Source organism: Panthera uncia, chromosome E3 (genome assembly GCF_023721935.1).
Source record: "Panthera uncia isolate 11264 chromosome E3, Puncia_PCG_1.0, whole genome shotgun sequence".
NCBI lineage: Eukaryota > Metazoa > Chordata > Mammalia > Carnivora > Felidae > Panthera > Panthera uncia.
In genome coordinates this window covers 13,093,992-13,120,280 of record NC_064815.1, presented here as the reverse complement: position 1 = coordinate 13,120,280, position 26,289 = coordinate 13,093,992, and the positions used below count along the sequence as shown (strand labels likewise).

The window sequence follows — 26,289 nt, the reverse complement described above, 5'->3', positions numbered from 1 at the left end:
TCTCTCTGTCTGCCCCTCCCCCACTTGTGATCTCTCTCTCTCTCTCTCTCTCTCTCTCTGTCTCTCTCAAAATAAATAAAACTTAATTTTTTTTAATAAATAAATAAAATGAGAGTGCTAAGGACAAGATACTTGCATAGCATTTGAATCTAGATCTTTCTCTTTTCCCTACTTCACAAAACAAATAGAAACCAACAGGCAAGAATTTCTCAACAGGTCTCTAAGCTTACTTAATTTCCAATCCATTTTCCCTTTTCTGTTCATTTTCACCCATGCTCCCCCTTCTCCCCTCCCCCCTCCCCAAAGATGTCCTCGGGGTCCCCTTCCCTTACTTAGACACTCTCTTGTCAGCACTTAAAGATGTTGGCCCACCACCCTGAAAGGTCACGCTCACTTCTAATCCCAGAAGTCTTCCTCTCCCCTGCCTTCTGTCTGCCACCTCCAAATCTTCTCTTCCTGAAGCCTGACATTCCTGGTGCTTCGACTTCCTCCTAACACGTGTCCCTTCTCTCACACATCCTCTCTCACCTCGAAGACTCACTTCCTCATTCCCTCACTGCCTCAACTTCCTCAAAACCCAGCCCGGAACTTGGGCCCCTTCTGTGCAGCCTGCCCAGGACCCTGGGAAGCGAGATGCCCCCAGTGTTCCCACCACCAGCACGATTACAACACGTACCACACTGTGCTACACATGTTCGATCTACGGGTCTTTCCCGGAGACTGGGGACCGCCTGAGAGCAGAAACATGCCTGGTTTCCCTGTATTTCCCCACACAGAAGAGGCGGCCAAATATACCAGCTGGACCACACTGTGCTATTTCTTCTCTGTTACTCTCCTCTGGGTGGATTTTGGAAAAGACACACAGGGATGGAAACCATGCCTTCCGTGCTCCCGCCGAAGGCTGATCAGGGCTCCTGGCAGGGTATGTGAACCGTGAGCCTCAGACTCAGCCAGCCTGGGATTGTCACCCTCTTCAAATACTTCTTAGCTTCAAGACCTGGGGCAAGTTACTTAAGGTCCCTGAGCCCTAGATTCTTCAGGGAGTTAAAATGAGACTTAGCTCCTAAGGTGCTTTAAAGGAGATCATGTGTGAGCATTCAGCTCAGCGCCTCAACAAATTAGAACAGGTCCCCAGGAAGCATTATCATTCCATGAACACAGCTGCTGTTTGTGACCCTTCCTTCCAAGTGACCCAAGACTTTGACAGTTCTCAGCTCAGCAACAAAGATGCAAGGAAATCAGCTGACTGTGGTCATATGACCATCCCAAGCCCTCAGACCAGAAGTCACTTTCTGAATTCTTTATTTGGGGCTATGGCAAAAAAAAAAAAAAAAAAAAAAAAAAAAAAAATCCTATGGCCAAAAACAAACAAACAAACAAAAATCTACACATATGCAAACTCCCTCACTGGGAAAACAAAACAAAACAACAAAACAAAAACAAAACAAGCAAACAACAACAAAAACCCACAACGATTAAAAAACACATTTCTCCCACTAGGAGTTTCCACATCCCATCATTTTGCCAATTTTCCCGCTGCTGCTGCCTCTGGAGATGATCTTAGTCACGGTCACATACCCCAGAGCTGGCCTGACTGTTCTCACTCACCCTGCCAGGGACCTTTCCCCACCACACAGCTCTCCCACCCTGAGCCCCTCACTGCGCAGGAGAACTCGGGTCTGACTCCAGTGGGTCTGAACTCAGTCTAGGCTCTGCAGTTCTTAGGAAAACTCTTTATCCTCACTCAGCCTGTTTCCCCCTCTGTGAACAGGAACAACAATCCTAGCAAGTCTTAGTGGAGGGTAAAGATTCACAGGGACACAGTCTGAGAAATGGCCAGCTCATCTCGAGCCCACAGATACCAGCTGTCTTTCCTCCCTTCCCCATCACGCTCACCTCTACATTCCTTCTATACAACCCTGAATTGAAATCTATGTTTCAGTCCTGACTCTATGTAACTCTGGAAAAATCTTCTTAAAGGCACTATAACAGGAGCAACCTTATATGGCTCTGTAGGAATTAAATGAGTTAATGTACAGGGGCGCCTGGGTGGCTCAGTCGGTTAAGCGACTGACCCCTGGTTCGGGCTCAGGTCATGATCTCAGGGTTTGTGGGTTTGAGCCCCGATGTCAGGCTCCACAGCAGGCAGCACAGAGCCTGCTTGGGATCCTCTCGCTCTCCCTCTCTCTCTCTGCCCCTCCCCCGCTTGTGCTACCTCTCTTAAAATAAAAAAAAAATAAACTTAATGAATAGATAAATAAATAAGTTAATATACAAAAAACACTTAGAACAGTGCCCGGCACATAGCACATACTCAATAAACATCAACTCAAGCGAGCTGCATTTGAAAGCCTTATTTGAAGATGTCCAGGAAATAGCTCTTCTCCCAGCTAAGAGAGCCCCCCCATAGGGATTACAGAAGAACAAACACATTCACCAAAGCAGGAACAGGTCTACCCCTGATTTCATTTTTTCCCTTGCACTTGACTTTTTGTCCCATCTGGGGCAGCCTGACACCCACTGGGGGCCTCGGGCACCAAATCAGAGAAGGTCTGAAGGGGAAAACAATGAGACCAGCTGTCATTTGGGCCCCCTCCTATCGGGAACCCCAGAGAATATAAACACATACTGACCTCAGCCCTTGGAAATCCCAGCTGGAGGCAACTCTCGGCAGAGAGCCACCACGGGGAATACAGGGATACGAGGCACCTCCTTGAGAGCAGAGCATGCCGTTCCCACGTCTCCCGGAAGCTCTGTGCAGACCTTACCCAGCTCCTCCTCCCTCCCTCTGTGCTGATTCTGTTCGCAGAACACTTCTCTCTCAACCCACAGTATCCCCCAGGATAATCAGTTCCTTCTCTCTGCAGGAGCAGGACGGCTCTATGCTAGCATTAGAGACAGTACTCAGGTCAGACAAGTAGTTCCACCGAACCCAACAATTCCACTTTCAAAACCTCTTATCCTATACTTAGAATTCTACTCGGAAAAAGAACTCTCATCAGTGATATCTGAAAGCTCAAAGATACCGATCAAAATAATCTTGGGATATTGTGACGGAGTGAAAATACAACCTCTAATTATAAAGAATTCAAAATAATACATTTATATCCTCTCTAGAAAGAAATAAAGCCTCCACAGTCCGTGGGCCAATTTCACGAGCCTCCAGGGCCTCTGCTCTATACTGTTCACAGTGATTTTCAAACTGCACTGACCATTACCCATAGTGAGAAACACTTCATACTTGACCCAGTTCACGCGTGCCTACGTACGCGCGCGTGAAATACAAGTTTTATGAGGCAATACTTATGCTTCCTGAGTATTATCCATTCTGACGGTTTTCTATTTGTTCATGGTGTTCATGACCTACTAAATTGATTTCATGACCCTTCATGAGTGACGATCCAGTTAAAACATACATTTAGAGGAATTCAAGAAAACTCATCCCTAAGTGGAGCTGCAATAAGGTGTAAGGGCCAAGGGCAACAAGGCATTGAAGTCACAGAGTCCAGGCTTAGAAAACAGGCTGGCAAGACAGGGTATAGGGGAAGTCAGGTCAGTTATGTGAACACCACATCTCCTTCCTAGGAGCTGGGTGGCCGTGGGCAAGCCAATCTCATGCCCTAGGCTTACTCGGATTAAGACTCTCTGTAAATAATATTCTGGTGCTGACAAGATACGGTCTCTGAACCCAGACAGCAAATAAATCAGTTCTGTGAAAGGGCCAGTGAAACCCCACAGGCTTACTAATGATCAAGCAGACACAGTTTGGAGCTAACCTCTAAAAGACACCTGGAAGCATGGATTGGATTCCTCCTCACCCCTCTATGGACAAGGTACTCCTTCCCCCTGCAGCTGGGGGTGTTGAAGCCTGAGGCTCACAGGTGCATCCTCCCTCCCCATGGTCATGCCACCTTCCCAAGGGCAGCCTTCAACCAATGTCTCCTTGGTGCGGGTCCCCATCACCCCACCTTTCTTTTCTAAGTGTATTTATTTATTTTGAGAGAGAGAGAGAGAGCAGGGGAGGGACAGAGAGGGAGAGAGAGAATCCCAAGCAGGCTCCACACTGTCAGCACAGAGCCCAATGCGGGGCTTGAACCCACAAACCATGAGATCATGACCTGAGCCGAAATCAAGAGTCAGGAGCTTAACCGACTGAGCCACCCAGGCGCCCCCAGCCCCCGCCACCATCGTCCCACTTCTGAAGGGCCATCCCAGCTCCAGCCATGGATTGGCTTTGGTCTCTATTACAACTACTGCACCAGGGTGCAGCCAGCCTCTTTCCCTGCTTCCCTCAATCCCTCATGCGTGTCGTGCCCCAGACCTGATTCTCCAATAAGCCACCTGTGTGCAGATCTTCATCTTTTAAGACAAAGCAGCAATGATATTGGCCAAAGTCACAGGAGGAAAACTAAGTGAGAATGCTGACCTCAGGACATTTTTCCGAGGGTATTTTTGAGACCTTTTTTTTTGTTTCCAGAGCTAACATTTAACGAGCAATCACATGTCTTTGCAAACCATGTCTCGTTCGATCTACATGGTGCCCTGGGAGGTAGGCTCAGGATCCTCACCTTCATTTCACAGACGAGACACCAAAGATTAAAGAGGCTAAGAAAGGACTCCACACGTGCTCGGCAGAGGAGCTGATGTCTGACCCCATCCTATCCCACCACAGCTCTATAATCACACTCGCCACACTGGATCACACAAATTCACTCTCGTGTCTGTCTCTTTGAGGATCTCCCCCTCTCCACTCCCCCCACAAGGGCCAGGACCTCATGTTCCAAATCTCAAGCTCTTGGTGAAGCACCAAGCACAAGGCAGGACCCAGATGGTTGGGAGTAATGGTGGCAGTATTCAGTGGCGATGGTGTTAGAATTCAGCGTGTCCTGTGTGCCAAGCCCCGCGCTGTGCCTGTTACACAACAACGTATCATTTGGCCCCGCCTCTTTCCTATGAGGTAGGTGCTCTTATCAGGTGCAAGCAGTGGGCACTCACTTAGGACCCGCCACAGAAGCCAGTACACTTCAGCAGACGTGCTCTGTATGAGGGCATGTTTTCTAGAGCTAAGCAGTCATGCGGGCCTGAAATTGGTCTGGTAGGTTCCCCAAAATGCCAGCCATACTTTGCAGCTTCTCCCAGCAAGAGGAAGAGCCCATTTCCTCCTTTATTTCCTCCTTTAATTCTGGGATGGGCTTGTGGCTTGCTTTCACTGACCAAATATGTCACAAGTGACACTGTGCAACTCCAAGCCGAGGCTTCAAGAGGCCTTCCAGCCACTGCTTTGTGCACCGGGAACACGCTCACCTCCGTGAGACGAAGCACAGGCTAGCCTGATGGAAGACGAGAGACCACCCGGAGAAAGGCCCCCGGCGTCCCAGGCCCATCAGCTGGGGCCCCAGATGTGTGAGCCCAGCCAGCAACCGCCAACCCCTGTCCAGACCAGAAGGGTCACACAGCTGAGCCCAGCCCAAATCACTGACCCACAGAAAGAAGAGCTAAATAAAACGGTAGTTATTTTAAGCCACTAAAGTTTGAGGTGATTTGTAACACACAACAGGTAATTGGTCTATAAGATGTCCAGACAGCCAAGAGCAGAACCACCAAAGGATTCGTCTCCAGGAATGGTGACAAATAAGCAAAAGAAAAGAACATAGAAGTGTTTACGACGTCCACCGGCAACCAGGAGAGCCAAGAATTCTGACCGGCTGGCAAACTACCACTTGTGACAAGCACCAGACTGTTCTAATACCTAAAAACAAGGAGAGTGCTTCTTCATTTCATACTTTGCAGCAAAACAGACCAGGCTCTCCCCCAAACATACCCTCATATGTTTGATAAGATAAAGAGGTCTAGAGTTGCACATCTGTTTTTACTGAAGTCAAGTGAGAGATCAAATCGGATACATCATCCCAAAGGAAAAGGAAATCGCGGCTGTGGGGACCGGGGCAGGGCTTGCTGTGTTCACCTACATGTTTTCCCACCAGACAGAGCTGGCTGACATGTGCCAGTGCCCCTCGCGGTTGACACGGCCCTCCCTGTGCCAACAGAAGGTGAGCAGAAGTGACATATGTCCCTTCCAGGCGGGAGCAGTTAGGAAATGAGTGTGCTTTTGGGGCACCTCAGTTAGTTGAGCCTCCGACTTCGGCTCAGGTGGTGATCTCACAGTTCGTGAGTTCAAGCCCTGCATCCAGCTTTGCACTGATGGTGTGGAGCCTGCTTGGGATTCTGTCTCTCCTTCTCTCTGACCCTACCCCACTTATGCTCTCTCTCGCTCTCTCTCCAAATAAATAAATAAACTTAAAAAAATAAAATAAACGTTAAAAAAATTATTAAAAGGAATACTACGTGGCAATGAGAAAGAATGAAATATGGCCCTTTGTAGCAACATGGATGGAACTGGAGAGTGTGATGCTAAGTGAAATAAGCCATACAGAGAAAGACAGATACCATATGGTTTCACTCTTATGTGGATCCTGAGAAACTTAACAGAAACCCATGGGGGAGGGGAAGGAAAAAAAAAAAAAAAGAGGTTAGAGTGGGAGAGAGCCAAAGCATAAGAGACTCTTAAAAACTGAGAACAAACTGAGGGTTGATGGGGGGTGGGAGGGAGGGGAGGATGGGTGATGGGTATTGAGGAGGGCACCTTTTGGGATGAGCATTAGGTGTTGTATGGAAACCAATTTGACAATAAACTTCATATATTGAAAAAATAAATAAATAAATAGAATCCTACAGTAAAAAAAAAAAAATTATTAAAAAAAGAAATGAGTGTGCTTTCTCATGTTTTCTCCCCATCCATTGGGCTAACGGAGAGAAAGCTGGAACCCTCAATGACTGCATGGAAAAATGCCTGACCAGGATCACCCACAATGGTCTGGGCCATGAGAGAGAAAGAAATCGCTTTCTGTTAAGCTGCAGAGACTTTAAGGCTTATCTGTTACAGCAGCTTTAACAGATTCTTACTAGTACCTTAACTAGCACAGATGTTTTGTTTTTTTCTTTTAATATATTTTCAATGTTTTTATTTATTTTTCAGAGAGAGAAAGACAGAGCATGAATGGGGGAGGGGAAACACAGAATCCGAAGCAGGCTCCAGGCTCCGAGCTGTCAGCACAGAGCCCGACCTGGGGCTCCAAGTCGCACACCGTGAGATCATGACCTGAGCCGAAGTCGGACGCTTAACCGACTGAGCCACCCAGGTCCCCCATTACAGACGTTTTTAAATGCAAGCCCTAAAAACAGTTTGAGCTCCAAGTTTTCTGTGTATTAGCAGAACTAAATTATTTGATGGGAAAATTGTCAGAATGCCCTGGCTTCCTGGTTCTACAGTTTGCACCCGATGGGCAACATTGAAATAAGAAGCAGATGTCCCCCCCAAGAAGGCAAACGGTACCAGCCCTCAGTGACTGACTCCAGAAGGTGCTCGTCTCCCATACAGATGTCACTTCTGTGTGTACAACTAAAAAAGTCCCAGCTGATATTTTTGAGGTTCAGCCTCAGTGATTTACACTTGCTTTTTAAATGTTCTATTAAGGGGCCCCTGGGTGGCCCAGTCGGTTAAGCATCCAACTTCGGCTCAGGGCATGATCTCGGTGAGTTCGAGCCCCACGTCAGGCTCTGTGCTGACAGCTCAGAGCCTGGACCTGCTTCAGATTCTGTGTCTCCCTCTCTCTCTGCTCCCCACCCCTACTCGCACTCTGTCCGTCTCTCTCTCAAAGATAAATAAACATTAAAAAATAATAACAAAATAAATGTTCTATTAAAGTATAATAACAGAAAAGTGCTTATAAGTATACAGCTCAGTGAAATGTCATTATCTGAACACATCAGTGTAACCAGCACTCAGATCAAGAAACAGAACACTGGTGGCATCCCAGAAGCCTCTCTCAGGGATTACCCCCTGGTAATGGCTGTCCTCCCTTCTGACCCCTCTAGTTACTTTCACCGGCTCCTGAACATCAAGTAAACGGGATCATACAGAAGGTACGGTGCCTGGCTTTTGCAGCTGTCGTTACCCCTGGGAGAGTCATCTATGTTACACATAGCTGCAGTTTGTTCCCGTACGTTGCTGTAAGATATTCCATTGTGTGTCCACTATTCTGCTATTAGACAACTGAGGTGGCTTCTAGCATATGTTATATTGGAAGACATTCTTTTCACTCCAGTCCACCAGGGCCCATGATGAACAAAGGCAGGGACATCAGGAGAGGAACTGTTCATCTTCACAGAGAAACACAGGCAAAGCATGAGACTGTGTCCCCAGGTTAGCAGCATTCACATATTTTTTAAAATCATTTCCCAACAGGCTCTATGAAGGGCAATTTGCTGGGGGTGGGGGGAATGGGAGGGGGAGAGTTCAAACAAAAGTGATCAAAGCCTGTAAGCTAGAAAGTGATATAGTTCTCATAAAAATCACAGATCAAGCCATAGAAAACTAGCACCAAAACCCAAATCACAGGACTCCCTCTTACAGTCATTTCTCCCCTATACCATTCTGTTCAGTCAACAGGTATTTACTGAGCACATCCTATGAGCCAGGTTTGGAGCTGGGTACTTGAGAAAGAACAGGAAGTGAGACAGATGTGGCCCCTACTCTCACAAAACTGACACTCTGGTGGCAAAGACTAAACACTCAAACTAACATACAATTAGAAAATGTAAAGCTGACAAGGAGTTATGGGATTGTACAAGGGGGGACCCGGTTTGGAAAAGCAGGGAAGGCCTCTCTGAAGAAGTGACACTGAGCTAAGTACTGAAAGAGGAGTAGGAGGCAAGCTGGGGGAGAGGAGAGGAAAGAGCAGTTGAAGCTGAAAACAGAGCATGTGCAAATGCCCTGGGGTAGGTAGGAGCATATCATGGTTGAAGAAGACAAGTTGGGTCTTCAGCTAGAAAGTGAAAAGTGGGTAAAAGGGAGGTACAAGTGAGGTTCATGGGGACCCAGGGCAGACAAGGACTTGTAACTCATATGAAAGACTCTGGACTTAATCCTGGGAAGAACAGAAATGCCAGCCATCAAAAGAGGTGTATCTGGGGTGCCTGCGTGGCTCAGTCAGTTAAGCGTCCAACTCTTGATTTTGGCTCAGTTCATCATCTCACGGTTCATGAGATCAAGCCTCAGGTTGAGCTCTGTGCTAACAGTGCAAAGCCTGCTTGGGGTTCTCTCTCTCTCTTTCTCTCTACTCCTTTCATGCTCATGCTCACAAGCACATTCTCTCTCTCTCTCTCTCTCTTTCTCTCTCTCTCTCTTTCCCTCAAAAATAAGCTTTTAAAAAAAGAAGAAGAAAAAAATTTTTTTAAAAACATGAGTATCTAACTGAAATACAAAGAGGTCCCTTGCCACTCTATATGCCGATCTTCCTTCCCTAGGTGCACTATTTGGCCCAGATAGAATTATCAATACTCCCAACCATACATTTTGCCATGTACATAAAAACAACCCAGATAACTATTGAAATTCTCATTTGCAGCAACGCCAAAATTCTAAATAATGGCCCCCACTTTGGGGAGGGAAAGGAGATCTTCAAAATATGGTTAGCTCCTAAAAATCACCCAAGCGCACCATCACAAGACTAGAGGCACTCCTGCAGACTTCACCCTCCACCTTCACCCACATTATTTGGCAGCTTCTTCTTCAACCCAAAAGAGCACGTAAACATTCCATCTGGAGGATGAAGGGAACTCAAAATTTAAAAAGTGAAATGGTCAGAAATCTATTTAAAGTTGAAATGCCATCAACACGTTTTCAAAATGAAGACAGCAGATGGGACCATCACAGATCTCAATTCAGCTTCTGAGGTTTCCCACAAATTAAAGATTCCAAAGCCAGGAAACTGTTGCACAGAAAACACTGTTGCTCACCCGTGTTCCTGTCACAGCTCTGACCCCAGCTAAGAGTTTCTCACTCAGAAACATTGTGAGTTGCACCTGCACCTAATACTATTGCCCACAGCGTGTAAACACGTTCATTCTTGCATCAAGTCCTTGACTCAGGTTCATTGCACTTGCCTCCCCAACGGGATTATAGAGTCAGTAAGGACAAGACGGCACCCAGCCCCAGGAATAAATGCAAATAGCTGCCATTTATCAAGCGCTCAGTGCATGTCAGGCGAGGCACTAAGGAATTACTGGACGTGTGCCCTATAAACAAGATACTATTGTTTCCTTCTACCTCTAAAGAGACAGAAGCTCAAAGTGTTTAAGGAAATATGTTCTTCGGCCCTGTACCAAGAAGCCAAGATTTGAGGCAATGCCTTTCAATTTCCAAAGCACAAACTCCTCACTACCCATGCAGCATGGGCTCCATTAACACGTGTTGGATAAGTGACAGCAGCCGGGCGGGAGAAAGGCAGTGGGAGGATTCCTTTCAGAGGAAAAATCATTTCCACGGCCCTCTCCGCCTAAGGATGCAGGGAAGAGAGATATCCCTATTGTTAGAACCGTAAAAATAACCCAGTAACCACCTCCCAAAATAGAACAATCAACAATATGACTGACACAAAAATCCAAACGTCTCTCTATGACGTGAGACCCTCAGTGCTCCGGTGACACCCCCCACAACCTCTAAATGGTCATTTCAGCTTCTCGTACCTGCCCTCCAAGCCCACAAGCCTGGAATTTCGGGATCTGAGTCACAGCAATTACTGTTTCAAATGCGCTTCATGCTCCTTTTTCAAACGTTTAGCCACTTCCCTCACCCTCTTTAGAACAATGACAACAAGCACCTCCTAGTCACTATCCTGCCTTCACAAGGTCCAAACCCTCCTATGTGACGTTGATCTCCAAGCGCCGCCCCTCCCCAACCCAAGCACACCCTCCTTCCCATTCCCTGCATGTGCCCTGTTCTCTCCTTTGTGTGTCTCAACTTGAGTTGTCCTCTGCGTGAAACACCCTTCCCAGCCCCCAGCCTCCTGTCAATCTGGGAACTCCCACTCCTGCTGTAAGATTGTTCCCAAATGTTACCTCCTCTGTGGAATCTTCTCCACCCCTCCCAGGAGTAAGGATGTCATCCCACTTCTCATTTATGTGGCAGAACTAACTGGCCATGTGCTGTTCTCCCCACAAATGACCAGGAAGATCGTCAAGGGCACAAGGATAGATTCTTCTCCAAAGCCCATACTGCAACGGGACATTTTACAAAACATTTCTTCTAACTTATTTATTAGTTACTGTTCTCCTTCCACTAGAATGTAAATTCCATGAGGTCAGGGACTCTGTCTGGTTCACCGCTCTAGTTCCAGTGCCTAAAATAGTACCTGAAACATGGTAGGCACTCAAATATTTGCTGAGTGAATGAATGGACAGATGGACAGATGGCTAGATGGATGGTGGAATGGATGGATGGTTGGGTGAACTGATAGATGAATGGACAGCAGATGGAAAAATGGCTGAATAATAGATAGATGAACGGATTAGTGAGTGGGTTGGTGGGTAGATGGATGGAGAGATAGATCGTTGGATCAAGCAGGATCATGCTTCACCAGCCCAGGGTCATAGAGTCATAGAGACAGAGCAGGATTTGAAATCAGGCCTATCTGATTTTTTGAGCCTGTATTCTCAATTCAATTTATACTGCCTATCTAGAAACCCAAAGTCTGGTCACTGGACAGCAGCAAGATAAAAGAAGAAAGAGTCTAAAATTCCCGCCCCCCACCTGGGAACATGGTTATTGTTGAGTTAAATTAATTTTCATCTACTTAGTAAATGCCAAGACTCAACAGGAAGGCATCTGAACCCTCCTAGTCTGGGTCTCAGTTCCCCTTCTGACTCAGTAGGGCAACGCTCTGTGTGTGGGCTGAGGGAAAAGGAGGCATCCAGGAGACACAAACAAGCAAGACAGAGGACAATAAAAAGTAACAGCAACAATACCAATAGTAATATTGAAAGATTCATACTCCTGAATAAAAGCCACCGTCTCTTCCAAACCTCACTGGAGCCTACAATTGTGATGTCGTTCAATTCTCGGCTACATCGAGTTTTCTTCCAACACCAACCATTTCCAGGAAAAACAATGATGCTCCTTCTCTATTCACAGGAAGGAACAGCCAGTATGAAATTAGACCCAGAGGTAAAACAGGACGAGGCTTGACATTAGGCAAAAGTGGGTGTGGGGAGGATGGTTTAAGGATAGAAACTAACATACCCCTATGTGCTCATAATCCCCTGTAGTTCTTTTATAATAAAAAATAAAAAGCATCTATTCAGTGCCCAAATTTGTGTTAGAGAGGCATTAAAGACATGTTAGCACCAAACCGAGATCAGAAAAGACGGAGATCATTTTCTGCATGTGATTCAATGAGGCTTACTGTGAAACTACTTACAAATTACCTTCCAAATGAAAGCAAACACCGCCTAAGCCAACAAAATGAACAGCTGTAGAACATCAGACCTCGACCCAGGGTAAGGAAGGTATCTGGGAGTCAAGGAGAGTAATCCTGTGTCCCTAAAAACTGGCTTTCAGTTCAGATGCCTCTCACTGAAATGCTTTACGCTCCCTTTTTACCTATTCTCAACCTGTCAGCTCAAACTTGTTCCTCCACCTCTGAAATGATCTGATTTTTTCTCCAACTCAAACTGCAACCCCTAAAACAAAAAGGAAGCTAGTTCATTATCTGAGTTATTAGCCAGGAGGTGATGAAGTTCTTTGTCGAACTGGGAGAGAAGCCATCTTCAGGTAGCTATCTGATTCTACTAAATATTCATCTTACTCGCGACCATGGCACAAGGAAAGATTCAGGGCTTCTCTGCAGAATGTGACAGAGATAAGACCTTCTCTGTATCTTCACCCAGGATATGAGCAGCTTCACACAATACAGATTTTTTAGCTCTGGCTCCCTGGCAACTCAGACTTTCTCCAATTACTTCGAAGGATGGGAAGTTATTTGCCTTTCATTTTTGGTTTTTCATTCTCAGACCAAAGGATTCCCTGACTCCACCCCAACCATTGCATAGGGTAGCATCCCCCTTATAAATTCTCATGTATCCTGTACACTTCCTACAAAGTGCTTAACAAAAGTAAGCTTAAATATGGTTACAATGATTGGTAAAATATTGATCTTTTAATGTTTATTTATTTTTGAGAGAGAGCTCAAGTGGGGGAGGCACAGGGCGGGGCAGGGGGGACAGAGGATCCGAAGGGGGCCCTACACTGACAGCACAGAGCCCAACATGGGGCTTGAACTCACAAACTGTGAGATGATGACCTGGGCTGAAGTTGGACGCTCAACTGACTGAGCAACCCAGGTGCCCCATGATTCACAGAATATTTACACTGTAAGCTGCATGACATTAGGATCTTCTTGAGCTCATTCACCATAGTATTCCTGCCATCTAAAATAATTCCTGACATATAGAACTTAATGAGTGAATATTTTTTGGAAGCATGAATGGATATATAGAATGATAAATGGATGGAGGGATGGATGGAAATGGATGGATGCATAAATGCACGTAAATATATAAGGTTCCTACCAGATTTTCAAGCAGCCATCACACCTCCAAATGCCACATGTAAACACTGTGGATTTTGTATACCCTATAAAAAGCCCAACAATCTATCTATATAATATCACACAATTTTAATGGAGAAATAGGATTAGTCAAGCCAAAGGATCCATGAAATTAGATCAAATGCCAAAAATGATGAGACCAAGCTTTTGAATGCATCATCCAGACATGGTGAAATATTCAGCTGATCCCTCTACCCACCCAAGAAGTAATTAGACTACAAAGTCAAAGGAGCAGAACATGGATTTTAAATTGTACTTAGTAGTAATTTAACTACCTGTAGCTGAAAAGCATCAAAAGGAGATGCATATTCTCAAAACTGTGACATACTGATGTATTTACATGTTTTTTATATACACACATGTGTGTGCGTACGCACAGAGACAGAAACAAAAGCTAGGCAGGAAAAGAGAAAGAAGAAAGAGAGACTCCAATAACAAGAATACATATAAATAACTGTCAAACCTTTGGTTCCTCCTTTGACCAATTACTTTCTCTGTTATCTTTTTCTTTCTTGAGCCAAAGACACCATAAGCAGGCTGGATGTGGTTCTAGGCAGGACACCTGGAGTATCACCAGTACTCAGAAACAACGTATTTGTTTAATTACTTTCTAAGAACCTGCATATCATATCAGTTACATTTCCAAGGGTGGTATTTTCCATATTTACTTAGAAAGGCATTCTGTTGCCCAGTGACAAAGCTTTTTGAGCTTGCCCTGGGTGCCTGACAGCTCAAAATGAACTTACTGTTGCCTCTCCAACAAATCAGCCCTCCTTTTTAAGACCCAGCATTAATTCACTTAAATATTTTTTTAATGTTTGTTTATTTTGGAGGGAGAGAGAGCGAGCTCGCATGACCAGGGGAGGAGCAGAGAGAGGGAGACACGATCCAAAGCAGGCTCTGTGCTGACAGCAGAGAGCCCAATGTGGGGTTACCGGTTTTTAAATTTTTTGAATATTTAGTTATTTTTGAAAGAGAGAGAGCATGCACGTGAGCAGGGGAGGGAAAGAGAGAGAGGAAGAGAGAAAGAATCCCAAGCAGGCTTCCACACTATCAGGGCAGAGCCTGAGGTGGGTCTCAATCTCAGGAATCAAACCCTGAGATCATGACCTGAGCCAAAATCAAGAGTCAGACGTTTAACTCATTGAGCCACCCACGCACCCCTCACCTGAAGATTTTTATTTCAAATGGGACTTTGGGCCTAAAATCCCACTTCAGGTGGAAAAAATAAAAAAGTCAAACCATCAAATACAAAGTCAAAGAGCTTCTGCCTTTCACCCACATTGAACCCTCAGGACACATTCAGAAAAAGCTAAGAGGTGAGCAGAGTTTCACTCACAGTCCTCTGGGATCTGCTTCTGGAAGGGAAATGGAATAATAGAAGGCTGCTTCAGTAGCTCACAGCCTGACTTACCGATTGTACAAAAAACAAACCAACAAACAAAAAAACAAAAAAAAAGCCCTCTTTATGAGAAAGTCCTACCTAAAGTATAAGATATCACATTATAAGTTGCCAGGGAAAACTATGCCAAAAATAAAATTAACCTTTGATTCAGCTTTGATTGTTGTTTTTAAAAAGAGCACACTTTAATCTCTATGTGTTGACTACACATGAAAATAAACTTGTATCCCATAGAGTTAAACGGGATAAAAACGGCAATGTTTGAATTCACGCAACATTTTGGGGTTCTTAAAGAATAACTTCTATTAAAAGGTTAAGAAAACTGCTTTCAGATCTACACAGGAAAGGGAAGAGCTGGTTACTCATTATAATCATCCCTGCTAGGTTTTCATAGTCAGAAAACTAGTGAGCTGGGGTTTTTCTAGAGAGTCCCTGACAAGTTGAGATCTTTCTCACGAGGAAAGGGTGAGAAAAGAGAATCTAAACAAGCCTGGCTGGCTGAGCAGTGCACTCACTGGTGCTGCCCAAAGTCTATGAAGAAACACATCTGAGAGGAAAACCTACCTAAATACACGAAACTGGCCTAGTCATTCGATGACTTCCAGAATGAACTTCTCCCACTTTGACAGTTTCCTACCATGAATCAAGTAATAATGATCGTCTCACTTAGAGTCATGGATACTTACTGTGGATATTTCTCTTATACCTTGGTGTATACCATAACTCTATGAGATAGGTACTATTAGCCCCATTTTACAGATGAGGAAACTGAGGCCACTACAGGTGGATGACTTGCCCAAGTTCACAAAGCAAGTAGGTGGCAGAGCAGAGATTGAAACTCAGTTCTACCTGACTCTAACCCCACGCTATGAATTCTGAATCTCTAAATTGTATTGTTTGCCAGTTTATACTAAAGTGACTTCCTTTTAAAAAAAAAAAGTTTTGGGGCTCCTGGGTGGTTCAGTAGGTTAAGCATCTGACTTCAGGTCAGGTCATGATCTCACAGTTCATGAGTTTGAGCCCCACATCGGGCTCTGTGCTGACAGCTCAGGGCCTGGAGCCTGCTTCAGATTGTGTCTCCCGCTCTCTCTGCCCCTCCCCCGCTTTCTTTCTCTCTCCCTCTCTCTCTCTCTCTCTCTCTCAAAAATAAACATTTAAAAAAAATTTTTTTTTAATTAGTTTTTCTCTGCCAAACTGCAAAAGCTTCTTGGGGTGAGAGTCTAATTCCACCCAAAGTCTTGTTTTCATTACAATTAACACACAAATGCAAGTTCTAAGGTCCTCTAAAGAATGCCAGAGAAAAGTCAGCCTTGCTTCTCTTAGGGTCCCATTTATTATCCAGAATTTAGTTTCATAATACAGATGTTCAGCCCTAGCACTCTGTCACCAGAGGCCTTAAGCTACCTCACAGAGAGTGGTTTTATAGAACATAGAGACCGTGGGTAACAAAAAGGGGAGAAATTTTATGGCAATCTAGAATTTTGTCCTCTAGCAGTACAAAAACAAGGGAATCTATTCATAAGCTCCCCTGATCACACAGAAATCCATGATTTCCCATGGCTGATGGACTTTCCATCCTTCCTCCCTCAGCCCATCCCAGCATCCCCAATTTCCACGGCAGCACAATGGAGCACGGAGGCTCAGGGGGTTCCCTGCCTTAGGATCATCTTACACAACTCCTACCCGAGAATGGCACAGACTAACCCCCTCTCCCCTTCTACTTTTGAAATGGAACACCGCTACCCTAACTTGTAGCCAGGAACAGGACAACTTGAAATTAACACCACATTTTCCATATACCCCTTTGTAACATGGTGTGGGTATACGATTAAGTTCTAGCTAATAGCTCAGACGCAGAAGTATCTTGCAGCAAGTTCCATAAGGGACAGCGAGCATGTGACCTTTGCCTGTCTTTTTACCCTTTCCTCCTTCCTGCTGGCTGAAACAAAGATTTGATGACTGGATAATCTAGCATTCTTCTTAGACCATGAGCTAATTGTCACCTCCTGGATGGTGGAGCAGAAAACTGAAAGGAGATAGGACCCTGGGCTCTGGACCTCTGACTAATGTAAGAAACTAAAACCTTATGTATTCTTGGGGTACCTGGCTGGCTCAGTCAGTTAAGCATCACACTTCAGCTCAGGTCATGATCTCACAGTTCATGAGATCGAGCCCCACTTTGAGTGAGTTCAGGCTCCGCACTCTCTCTCTACCCCTCAAGGGATTCTCTCTCTCTCTCTCTCTGCCCCTCATTCACTTGCATGCTATTTCTCTCTCTGAAAAATAAATAAATAAATAAATAAATAAATCCTTATGTGTTCTCTATAAAATGTTGATCCCATTTTAATTGGGCGTACTTTCAGAGGAAATCGGTGGTGCCAAAATATTCAGGTGGCTCCAAAATCAGTCCCAGGCAACTCTGAGCAGATCAGAAGATAACCTTCTCCCCTTCCTGGACGCCTCCCTCCAACCTAAGCATCTCTATGTCAGGGGCTGCCAATCCACCCTATCCCCTCTCTCTTGCTCCTTCCCACTCCAGCCCAGATGGAATAAACTGCCAAAACAGTGACATGGGTGACCAGATGTTCACAGCTGCATTTCAGCTCTCACCTAGCAGCTGGTTCCATGGCAAAGCAACTCTCTAGGGACAGTCTTCTCTCACACCAGCCCCCACCTTGGGGGAGCTGGGGGACAATCCCAGGGGCTGATCTTTTCTGAGCACTTACTCTGTGCGAAGCTCTGATCCAAACATCTCCCATGCAACAGCTTTGGGCTACTCAGCAACTTTTTAAGGTAGGTCCTGTTTATTGGACCCATTTTATACACAAGACACCTGAGCTCAATAACAAGGCTGGGAAGCCTCGAAGCCAAATTCAAACCCACAGTGACCTGCCTGATGGCCTATACATGTATGTGCACTACCCTACACTGCCCCTCAGGGACAGGAGAAAAATAAAGGTGATTAATAATAATAATAATCGCACGTACTTCTACCTCTGAAGTTGCCGTATTTGATGAGAAACTTTAATTCTGCTTTGCTCTCACTACACCAGAAAATTCCTACCACTTTCCAGGCTTTGAAAAACAGGATCTCCTGCTTCAGGTATGTCATCACCTACACATCCGGAGTGACTTCCCCAAGCATCAGTGACTGCAGAGCGGGTGGGAAAGCAGCAATAAAAATGTTCAAAAATCACCCTGGACACCAGCAAGAGACAAAGACAAAAACAGATGCATGGAAGTGAAAGGTAACCTCAAAGATCATCTACACATTCCAGCACTAAGACACCACTGATATTCTGCTTCGGGGGCCAAAGTTCTAGAAAACAATCTGTTTGCAAAAGAGCCTAAGCTGTTACCACTTTAAAGGGATTTGGAAAGACCTGAAACTAACATAACACTGGATGTTAATTATACTTCAATTGAAATAATAATAATAAAATTGAAATAAGAGCATATAAAACTGGAGGGGCACCTGGGTGGCTCAGTCGGTTAAGTGTCCGACTCTTGATTTCAGCTCAGGTCATGATCCCATGGTTCGTGGGTTCAAGCCTCGTGTCGGGCTCTGTGCTGACAATGTGGAACCTGCTTGGGATTCTCTCTCTTTCTCTCTCTCTCTCTCTCTGCCCCTCCTCTGCTCATGTGTACCTTCTCTCTCTCTCTCTCAAAATAAATAAACTTTAAAAAAGAGAGTATGTAAAACTGGAAAAAAATTATAAAGGGATTTAGGAAGTTCTCTGGTGCAGAGTGTGAGGCTGGCTGGGGCTCCACATCTTGGTAAGAGAGGCTGGGAAGGTCTGAAGGCTCACTGTATGAGCCAGCTCTTCCCTGGATCTCAGGTGAAGGAACCTGAGAGTCTCAGAAGACAGCAGTGCCACAATGAGAGCACCTACACTCACCAGGGATTACTGGACTTTTCCCTGGAGGGTTGGAGGTGCTATAACATAAAAAAAAAAAAAAAAAAAAAAAAAAAAAAAATCAGTACTAAGTCACGTCACAGACTCTTGAATGCTCAAATGCTTTCTTCTCCTGATCTAAACCCCACTCCCCAGTGTGGTCAATTTGCCCCTAAGACACGCCCCAGAAATGAGACATTTCTCACCAAACTCAACCACACATGCCTCAGAATTGGGGAGGGGGAAAAAAAAAAACTTCCCAGAACAGAAGTTGCAAACTTGAATGCCTACCAGAGACAGAAATTCTGGGTGAGGTGGGCCTGGTTGGGAAGGACTGAGATAAAATGGTGAATGTGTGCCCCCCGCCCCCAACTATGAAAATAACTCCAAATGACTGTTCCAACAAGAAAGTAGGACCAATTCTCAGCAAACTCAAAGCTGGAAATTCAAGGATGTATGTGAAATCTCCCAGTTCTGAATGTGGACATCAAATTCAAAAAATGTTGGATACCCTAAGGGCTAAACAAGTCCACAGGGAATTTGACCATGGAGAGCGAGTTTGCAGTGAGAAATGGCCAAGGCCACCTTACACAGGAGTACAAGTCACTACTAGGTTGAGCATCTCTGGCTAGGGTCAAGGATCTCAAACCAGGTGCAAAGACCCAGGTAACCAGTCACTTGGAGTCCTTCCTGTAGTAGCCAGAAGATGGAAAGGCAATCAGCATCGGCGAGGCACCCCATCTGGAACGACCTCTTTCAGAGAGGGAGGAGGCCCAGGGGACAACCCCGGTCACTTTTCTAGGGGATGCACCATATGCAGAGGCGGCAGCCACCTGTGGAGACTTCTGTGAAGCAGGGGAAGAGATAGAACCTCTCTCTGTGAGATGAGGAAGGGCCTCTCTGAGGAAGGGATCCTCCCAGAAATGGCCCCTGGAGACACTTCTTCCAGAAGCAGGACTGGCCAAGCAAGGTAGGTTCAGGCTCTTCCAGCCGCAAAGGCAGAAATAGGGTCTCTCACGGCACTCACCTGTCCTGGATGAAGCATCACTGCCCCCACATAAACACACGCCTTAAAAGGACCCTTTTGTGGTGATGCATTCCTAGCTTGGCAGGTCACTCTGACAGATACGATTCCTCCACTCCCTGCCTAACTCAGTCACTTCTAGAAAGTCTTTTTCACCATCTCTTCCCACAAACTGGGCATCCCCAGAGCCCCACAGCCTACCTTGGCACTGGAATCCTTGCTTCCCGAAACCCCTGCAAAGGCAGAAACAGGCATGTCAGGCAGCCCTAGGGGCCCAGCCACCAGCTAGTTCCCCCACGTCACCCCCCTTCCCCGGTCCCTCTACCCCAGGTGCAACCTCCTAGCCACAGGCGGGTGCCCAAGAGTCTTCCGCCTTTGGGGGAGGGGGCAGCTGGGAGCTCGACGGTAACCCCCACCTCCCCCTCAGAAGGCAGAAGAGAGAGGCTGCGACCACCAGGTGGCGGGATGGGGGGAGCCTTTCCGTCGCAGGGAGGGTGGGGGCCAGGCGGGAGATCTGCCCACAGAGATGCCCCGGTACCTTCGGGGAAAGAGAAGAGATAAAGCCACATCCAGAGGGAGGATGAGAAAGACCCCGCGGTGGTGGGGTTCCCCAGGGGGCTGCGAAGAGAGAAAGGGCTCCCCATGTCTAGAGGGACGGGGCGAGAGCTGGGAATAAAGGTCTCCGCAGTGAAGCGAGGGGAAAACTGAGGAGCGCAAAGGGGAACCCTGGCCCGCAGGAAAGAGCAGTAAGAGATAACCCGGGGCGGCACGGCGGGAGACACAGAAGGGGAGGAAAGGATGCCCCACGCCCGCAGGGAGATAGACAGGACACCCAGGGCACTGCCCCCGGAAAGGAGGGGAGGGGGTGCGGGCGCCGTGAGCCTGGAAAGAGGCGGGGAGACGGGGAACCCCGAGAGAGCGGGCACTCGAGGTGCTGCCCTCCAGGGAGGGACAGCCACCCCGCGCTCGGAGCAGCCGGAGAACCAGCGCCCGCGACGCGGCCCCGGGGCTCTCCCGAGGCGGCTGGGAAGAAGAGCGGGCAGGAGGCGCCCCGCGGCCGGCCGTCTGGGGCCGGGGAGGAGGAAGCCGCAGGACTGTGCACCCGGGCGTCCGGGGCGGGGAGCCGGGGATGCGGGGCCCGGCGGCGCTCGTCTCCCCCTCGGGGACGCGGAGAGGGGGGCCCCGCGCGCGGCGCTGCCCTCGGGGCCCCGGGAAGGTGCCCCTGCGCCGGCGCGCTCTCACCAGATGAAGTCGGTGCAGTGGCTGCAGAAGGTGGGCTGCTTGAAGAAGCGGGCGGTGAATTTGTGGTTCTTCACCTCGTGCACGTTTTTCTGCCGGAGGGCGCCTTTGCGGGCGAAGCGCACGGTGCTCTCCTCGCCCTCGCTCGGCGGCGGCCCCGCAGCCGGGTCAGCCATCTTGCGCGCGGGGAGCGGGAGCCGAGAGGTGCCGGCCCCGGGGCCGCGGGAGCGCGGGCTGCGGGCCCGGGAGGCGCGCGAGGAGGCGGCCGCTGCTGCCGCCCGGGGCCGCGGGCGCTTCCCCTGCGCCGGCTCTGGCCGCCGCGGCGCGCGGAGCTGAGGCTGTCACTCGCCCAGCTGCCGCCGCTCGTCCAGCTGCGCTTGGCACCGCTGGCCCCAGCTGCGGGGGAGGGAGGCGGAGCCCCTGGCAGGCCCCGCCTCCTTCATTTGCATCGCGCCCAGGCCCCGCCCAGCGCCGCCAGCTGCTTTACATATTGGCACCCCTGAGACTGCCGGCCTCCCAGCGAAGTGTTCACCGCCGCAGCGCTGCGGCGCGGGGACCGCAGCCTGCTATCGTCAGCCCTGAGCCTCGCCCCCTGCCCCACTCTTGCGCCTGAGGTTGCATTAAGGGGATGAGCACCTTGGGTGCGCCCCCCTGGGGAACCCAGAGCGGAAGGACCGACGGGGACTGGGGTGGGAGGTGGCAAGGGTGGGCGCGACGGATTCCACCCGGCCTCTGCAGAGACTGGTGCCCATCCACCCCGCCTCCATCCCATTGGTCATTCTGCATGCGTCTCCTGGAGGGATGGACTCCCGCTGTCACTCATTCGGAAAGGCCTGTGGCTCCACACACTTACACACACATACGCACACACTGCAGAGGTAGGGGAGGAGCACAATTATTATTATGTGTGTGTGTGAGCGTACATGTATATATATATATATATATATATATATATATATATACACATCTCATATATATATATATATATATATATATCCACCACAAAGACATTTCTTGGCTTTGCTTGCCCAACCGTTTAGAAGGGAACTCCCTACTTTCTGTCCATCCCCTCCACCAAGAGACTCAGTTTCTTCAATTGTAAAATGGGGCTGAAGGTGACCCGTCTTCACAAATGCTAGTCATATTTGTGCACCATCTGAAAAAAGAAAAAGAAAAAGTCTATCCGGTTGTTGAATTTGAATAGCAAGAGGTATCCATAATAGTAAAATCTCTCCAGATGCTACCACCTGCCCAAAATACCTGCATCTGGAGGCTTCTTCTATTTGTTAAAGAGAGAAATTAAAAGATATTAGAGAGATGCTAAAGACACACTAACGTCCAACTGGGATCCTCTCCTGGATGGAATCTGAAGGATGGAAAGGTAACCAAAAAGAATGATAATTGTCCAGATGAGTAAATAATGCAGTATGATTTAGCCCTATCCATGCCCTGTGTCTCAGACATCCCCCACACCATGCCCTACTCTCTGGGAACACAGTGCTGCATTAGACCATGAACTTCTTCACTTACACCTAGGTTCTGAGAGCAGGCACTGCTCACCATTATGTCATCAGAGCCAAACTCCGTGCCTGACACCTTCTCAGAGCCCCATAAATATCGGTTGAATGAATAAGTGATTATGTAAATATGTGAGCAAATGAAAGCTTAAAGGACACTGCCCCTCACCCCTCACTGTGTCCTGTATGTGTTCAATAATAAAAAACCTCGAGTGCTAGGTAGATGTCACAGGTACTTGCACTGTCTTACTTAGTCCTTGCAACAACGACCTTGTATAAGTCCAGAATTTTCATCGTGAAGAAGGATGGTGAGGCTCAGGGTGATTAAGATATACACCCAAAGTCACGCTGTTGTTGAATGGAGAGGTTAGGCCACACTAACTACAAAGCATACTGGTGATAAAGGCACGAAAGAGAGCAGGGTGGAGTTGAACAAGCTACAGTGAACTCCTGCCTAATGAAGCTCAGGTACCGCCATGACGATTTCGCCTGGAAGCTGCTGAGTGGTTAAGTCATTATTAGGCTACATGGGGAGAGCCAGGGCTATGTTAATAGAATGTCCCTGTGCTGCATAGGAATTCAAAGGTAAGGAGGAAAAAATAGCATTCACTTTTAAGGTTGACATGTTTTGGAAACTGGACGTGCCTGTCTATTATTAGTCCTTTCAGAGGCCCCATCACCAACCAGGGAGGCTTGGGAAAACATCCCAGGAGACATTGCTGCTGAAGTAGATTTCCTCTGAACCGATGAGCTGGAAGCTTGCAGCCCACATCCTGCCTTTTGAACGAACTGCTCTGGATGACTTTGCTCTGTAACAACAAACAGTACCTCATGGGGCCCGAGCCTGGAGAGGCAAGGGCTGGTGGATACCAAAGAAACACTGGATTCTGGGAGGGGCTGCACCATCTGAGGATGAGGGGACACAGTTCCCATTGGACCCAGATCCCCAGGGCAGGGGTATACAACCGGTGGCCCTTAGATGCACTTTTTTAGCCAGCGAAGCAAAATTTTTTTCGTTCATATTGGGTATAGAATTTCACATAAATATCCAGATTCTGACTTCTCTAGGAAGCAAGATATGGTTACATGGAACCCACATTCCGCCATTCACTCATTCATTTGTTCATTCCTTTAGCAATGAATTTATTGAGCACCAGCTAGGTGCTGTTCCACACACTGTTAAACAAAACAGACAGCAGGCCCAGCCTTCATGGAGCTTATAGTCTAATGGGCAAGATAGGCAATAACTAATAAACTAACAAACCTATACTAGGTGGTGTAGAGATTGATGCCGTAAAAGAAACAAGAAAACATGGTAAAGGAATGAAGAATGACAATGGCCAGGAAAACCCTTTCTGATAAGGGGACATCTGAGAAAAGATCTCAATGAAGTGAGAGGGTGAGCCACCGTGCTATCTGAGGGTAGTGATCGAGACAGAAAACAAGCAAATGCAAAGGACCTGGGAAAGGAGTGTGCTCAGCATGTTGGAGAAACAGGAAAGAGGCCTCTGTGGCTGGAGAGGAGAGGACACAAAGGGTACAAGACAAGGTCAGTAAGGTAGCAGGGCACTGTAGACTTGTAAGGAGTCTGGATTTCATTTCAGCGAACAGGAGGCTATTGGACAGTTGAGAGCAGAGAAGTGGCCTGATTACTTGCTTCCTTTTTTTGTTTGTTGTTGTTGTTTAAATGTTTATTTTTGAGAGCGCGCGCGCTCTCTCTCTCTCACACACACACACACACACACACACACACACACATGCGCGTGGGGGAGGGGCAGAGAGTGAGGAAGACAGAGGATTTGAAACAAACTATTTGCTGACAGCAGAGAGCCCAATGCAAGGCTTGAACTCACAAGCCGTGAGTTTTGAACTTGAGCCAGAGTCAGATGCTTAACCGGCTGAGCCACCTGTTGTTGTTGTTGTTGTTTTTAAAATTACCCCAGATACTGTGTGGAAAATAGATTGAAAAGGGGATAGAATAGAAGCAGGAGAAGCAGTCGAGATCATTTGAGTAGATAAGGCAAGAGATGGTGACAACAAAGCTTGGTGCCACATGGACCTAAAGGCTTGCTATAGATTCATTGTGGGTCCTCTAGGTCACCAGAGCCCCACTCGGTCCACCCTGCTAATAAAGGCATGAATGCTAGCCGCTTGAAAGATTTCAGAGGCAACGGGAGGCAGGTTGCTCTGGCCAGGAATGGAGTCCAACGTGTCTTAAGTCCAAGCTTCAAGGTTTCTGTGGGTGCCATAATGAATTATCACAAAACCAGGTGGGCTAAAAACAACAGAAATTGATTCTTTCACAATTCTGGGAGCCAGAAGGCTGAAATCAAGATGTCGACAGGGCCCTACTCCCTCTGGAGGCTTCAGAGAAGAATGCTTCCTCGTCTCTTCCAAATTTAAGTGTCTGTCAGGGCATCTGGGTGGCTCAGTTGGTGGAGTATCCGACTTCAGCTCAGGTCATGATCTCACCAGTCGTGGGTTCAAGCCCTGCGTCGGGCTCTGTGCTGACCGCTCAGAGCCTGGAGCCTGCTTCAGATTCTGTGTCTCCCTCTCTCTCTGCCCCTCCCACACTCATGCTCTGTCTCTCTCTGTCTCTCAAAAATAAGTAAATGTCAAATTTCAGTGGCTTCCAACATTCCTTGGCTTGTGGCCACATCACCCCCATCTCTGCCTCCATCTTCATATCAATGTCTCTCTCTGTGTCTCTCTTCTCCTCCTCTGTCTAATCACCTCTGTGTATCTCTTACAAGGACACGGGTCATCAGATTTAGGGCTCAACCAGATAATCTGGGATGATCTCTTCATCTCAAAATCCTTAACATAATTACATCTGCAAAGAAACTTTTCAAATAAGATAACATTCACAGGAATGTTAATTCCAGGAATTAAGACATGAACACTTCTTTTTGGGGGGGCAGGGGCCACCACCCAACCCACCGTAGTGCATAACCCTGGACAAGTCACTTCCTCCTTCTGTGCCTTGCTTTCCTGTAAAACAGGGGTGGAGATGTAATAGTTTGCCTTCCAAATCTTTCATTCCAGGTTGCGTTCTCCAATATCATAGTCACTAGCCACATATGGCTAGTGAGTATCTGGAATGTAGCTCATCTGAATTGAGATGTGATTGTAAGTATAAAATATGTCCCAAAATATCAAGTACTTAGAATGAAAAAGAATGTAAAATACTTCATAAATAACTTTTATCTTTATTGCATGTTGAAATTGTAACATTTTGGATATATTGGGCTAAAACGGATTTCTAAAGTTAATTTCACCTGTTTCTTTTTACTTTTTTAATGTGGCTACTAGAAAATACAAAACTATATATGTGACTCACATTATATTTCTCTAGACTATTCCTCTATTCTAAAGAACAGACTTTAAATAATATTAAATAAATTAATTGTTAAAATTGGGTAATGTAAATAAAAGCTTATCTCTACTCTATGTGGTATCAGCAGTGATGGCTTGACCAGAGGCTGAAGGACCTGCTTTCAAGATGCTCACTCACATGGCTGATAAGTTGGTGCTGGCTGTCAGTTGAGAGCTCACTCAGGGCTTTGAACCAGGGCCTTTGGGTCTCTTTATGTGGGCCTCTCCATGGCAGCTTGAGATTCCTCATAGCATGGTGGTTGAATTCCAAGAGTGAGTGCTCCAAGAGGTAAGAAATAGAAGATAACAGTTCTCAAAGCCTGACCTGGAA

The 26,289-nt window shown here is 46.9% G+C and overlaps 1 protein-coding gene across 2 annotated transcripts in view; it reads right to left on the bottom strand.

The window, feature by feature from the left end:
- Positions 1–21,432, bottom strand: part of PRKCB (protein kinase C beta) — a 331,104-nt gene extending 309,672 nt beyond the window's left edge. For both annotated transcript variants that reach the window (XM_049638440.1, XM_049638439.1), the window contains exons 1-2: positions 21,070–21,432; positions 20,029–20,060 (exon numbers count right to left, since the gene is read on the bottom strand). In XM_049638440.1, the coding sequence (XP_049494397.1) occupies positions 20,029–20,060; positions 21,070–21,242 (205 nt within the window). In that variant the 5' untranslated portion in view covers positions 21,243–21,432. The remainder of the gene's footprint in view (positions 1–20,028; positions 20,061–21,069) is intronic.
- Positions 21,433–26,289: the final 4,857 nt, after the last annotated feature.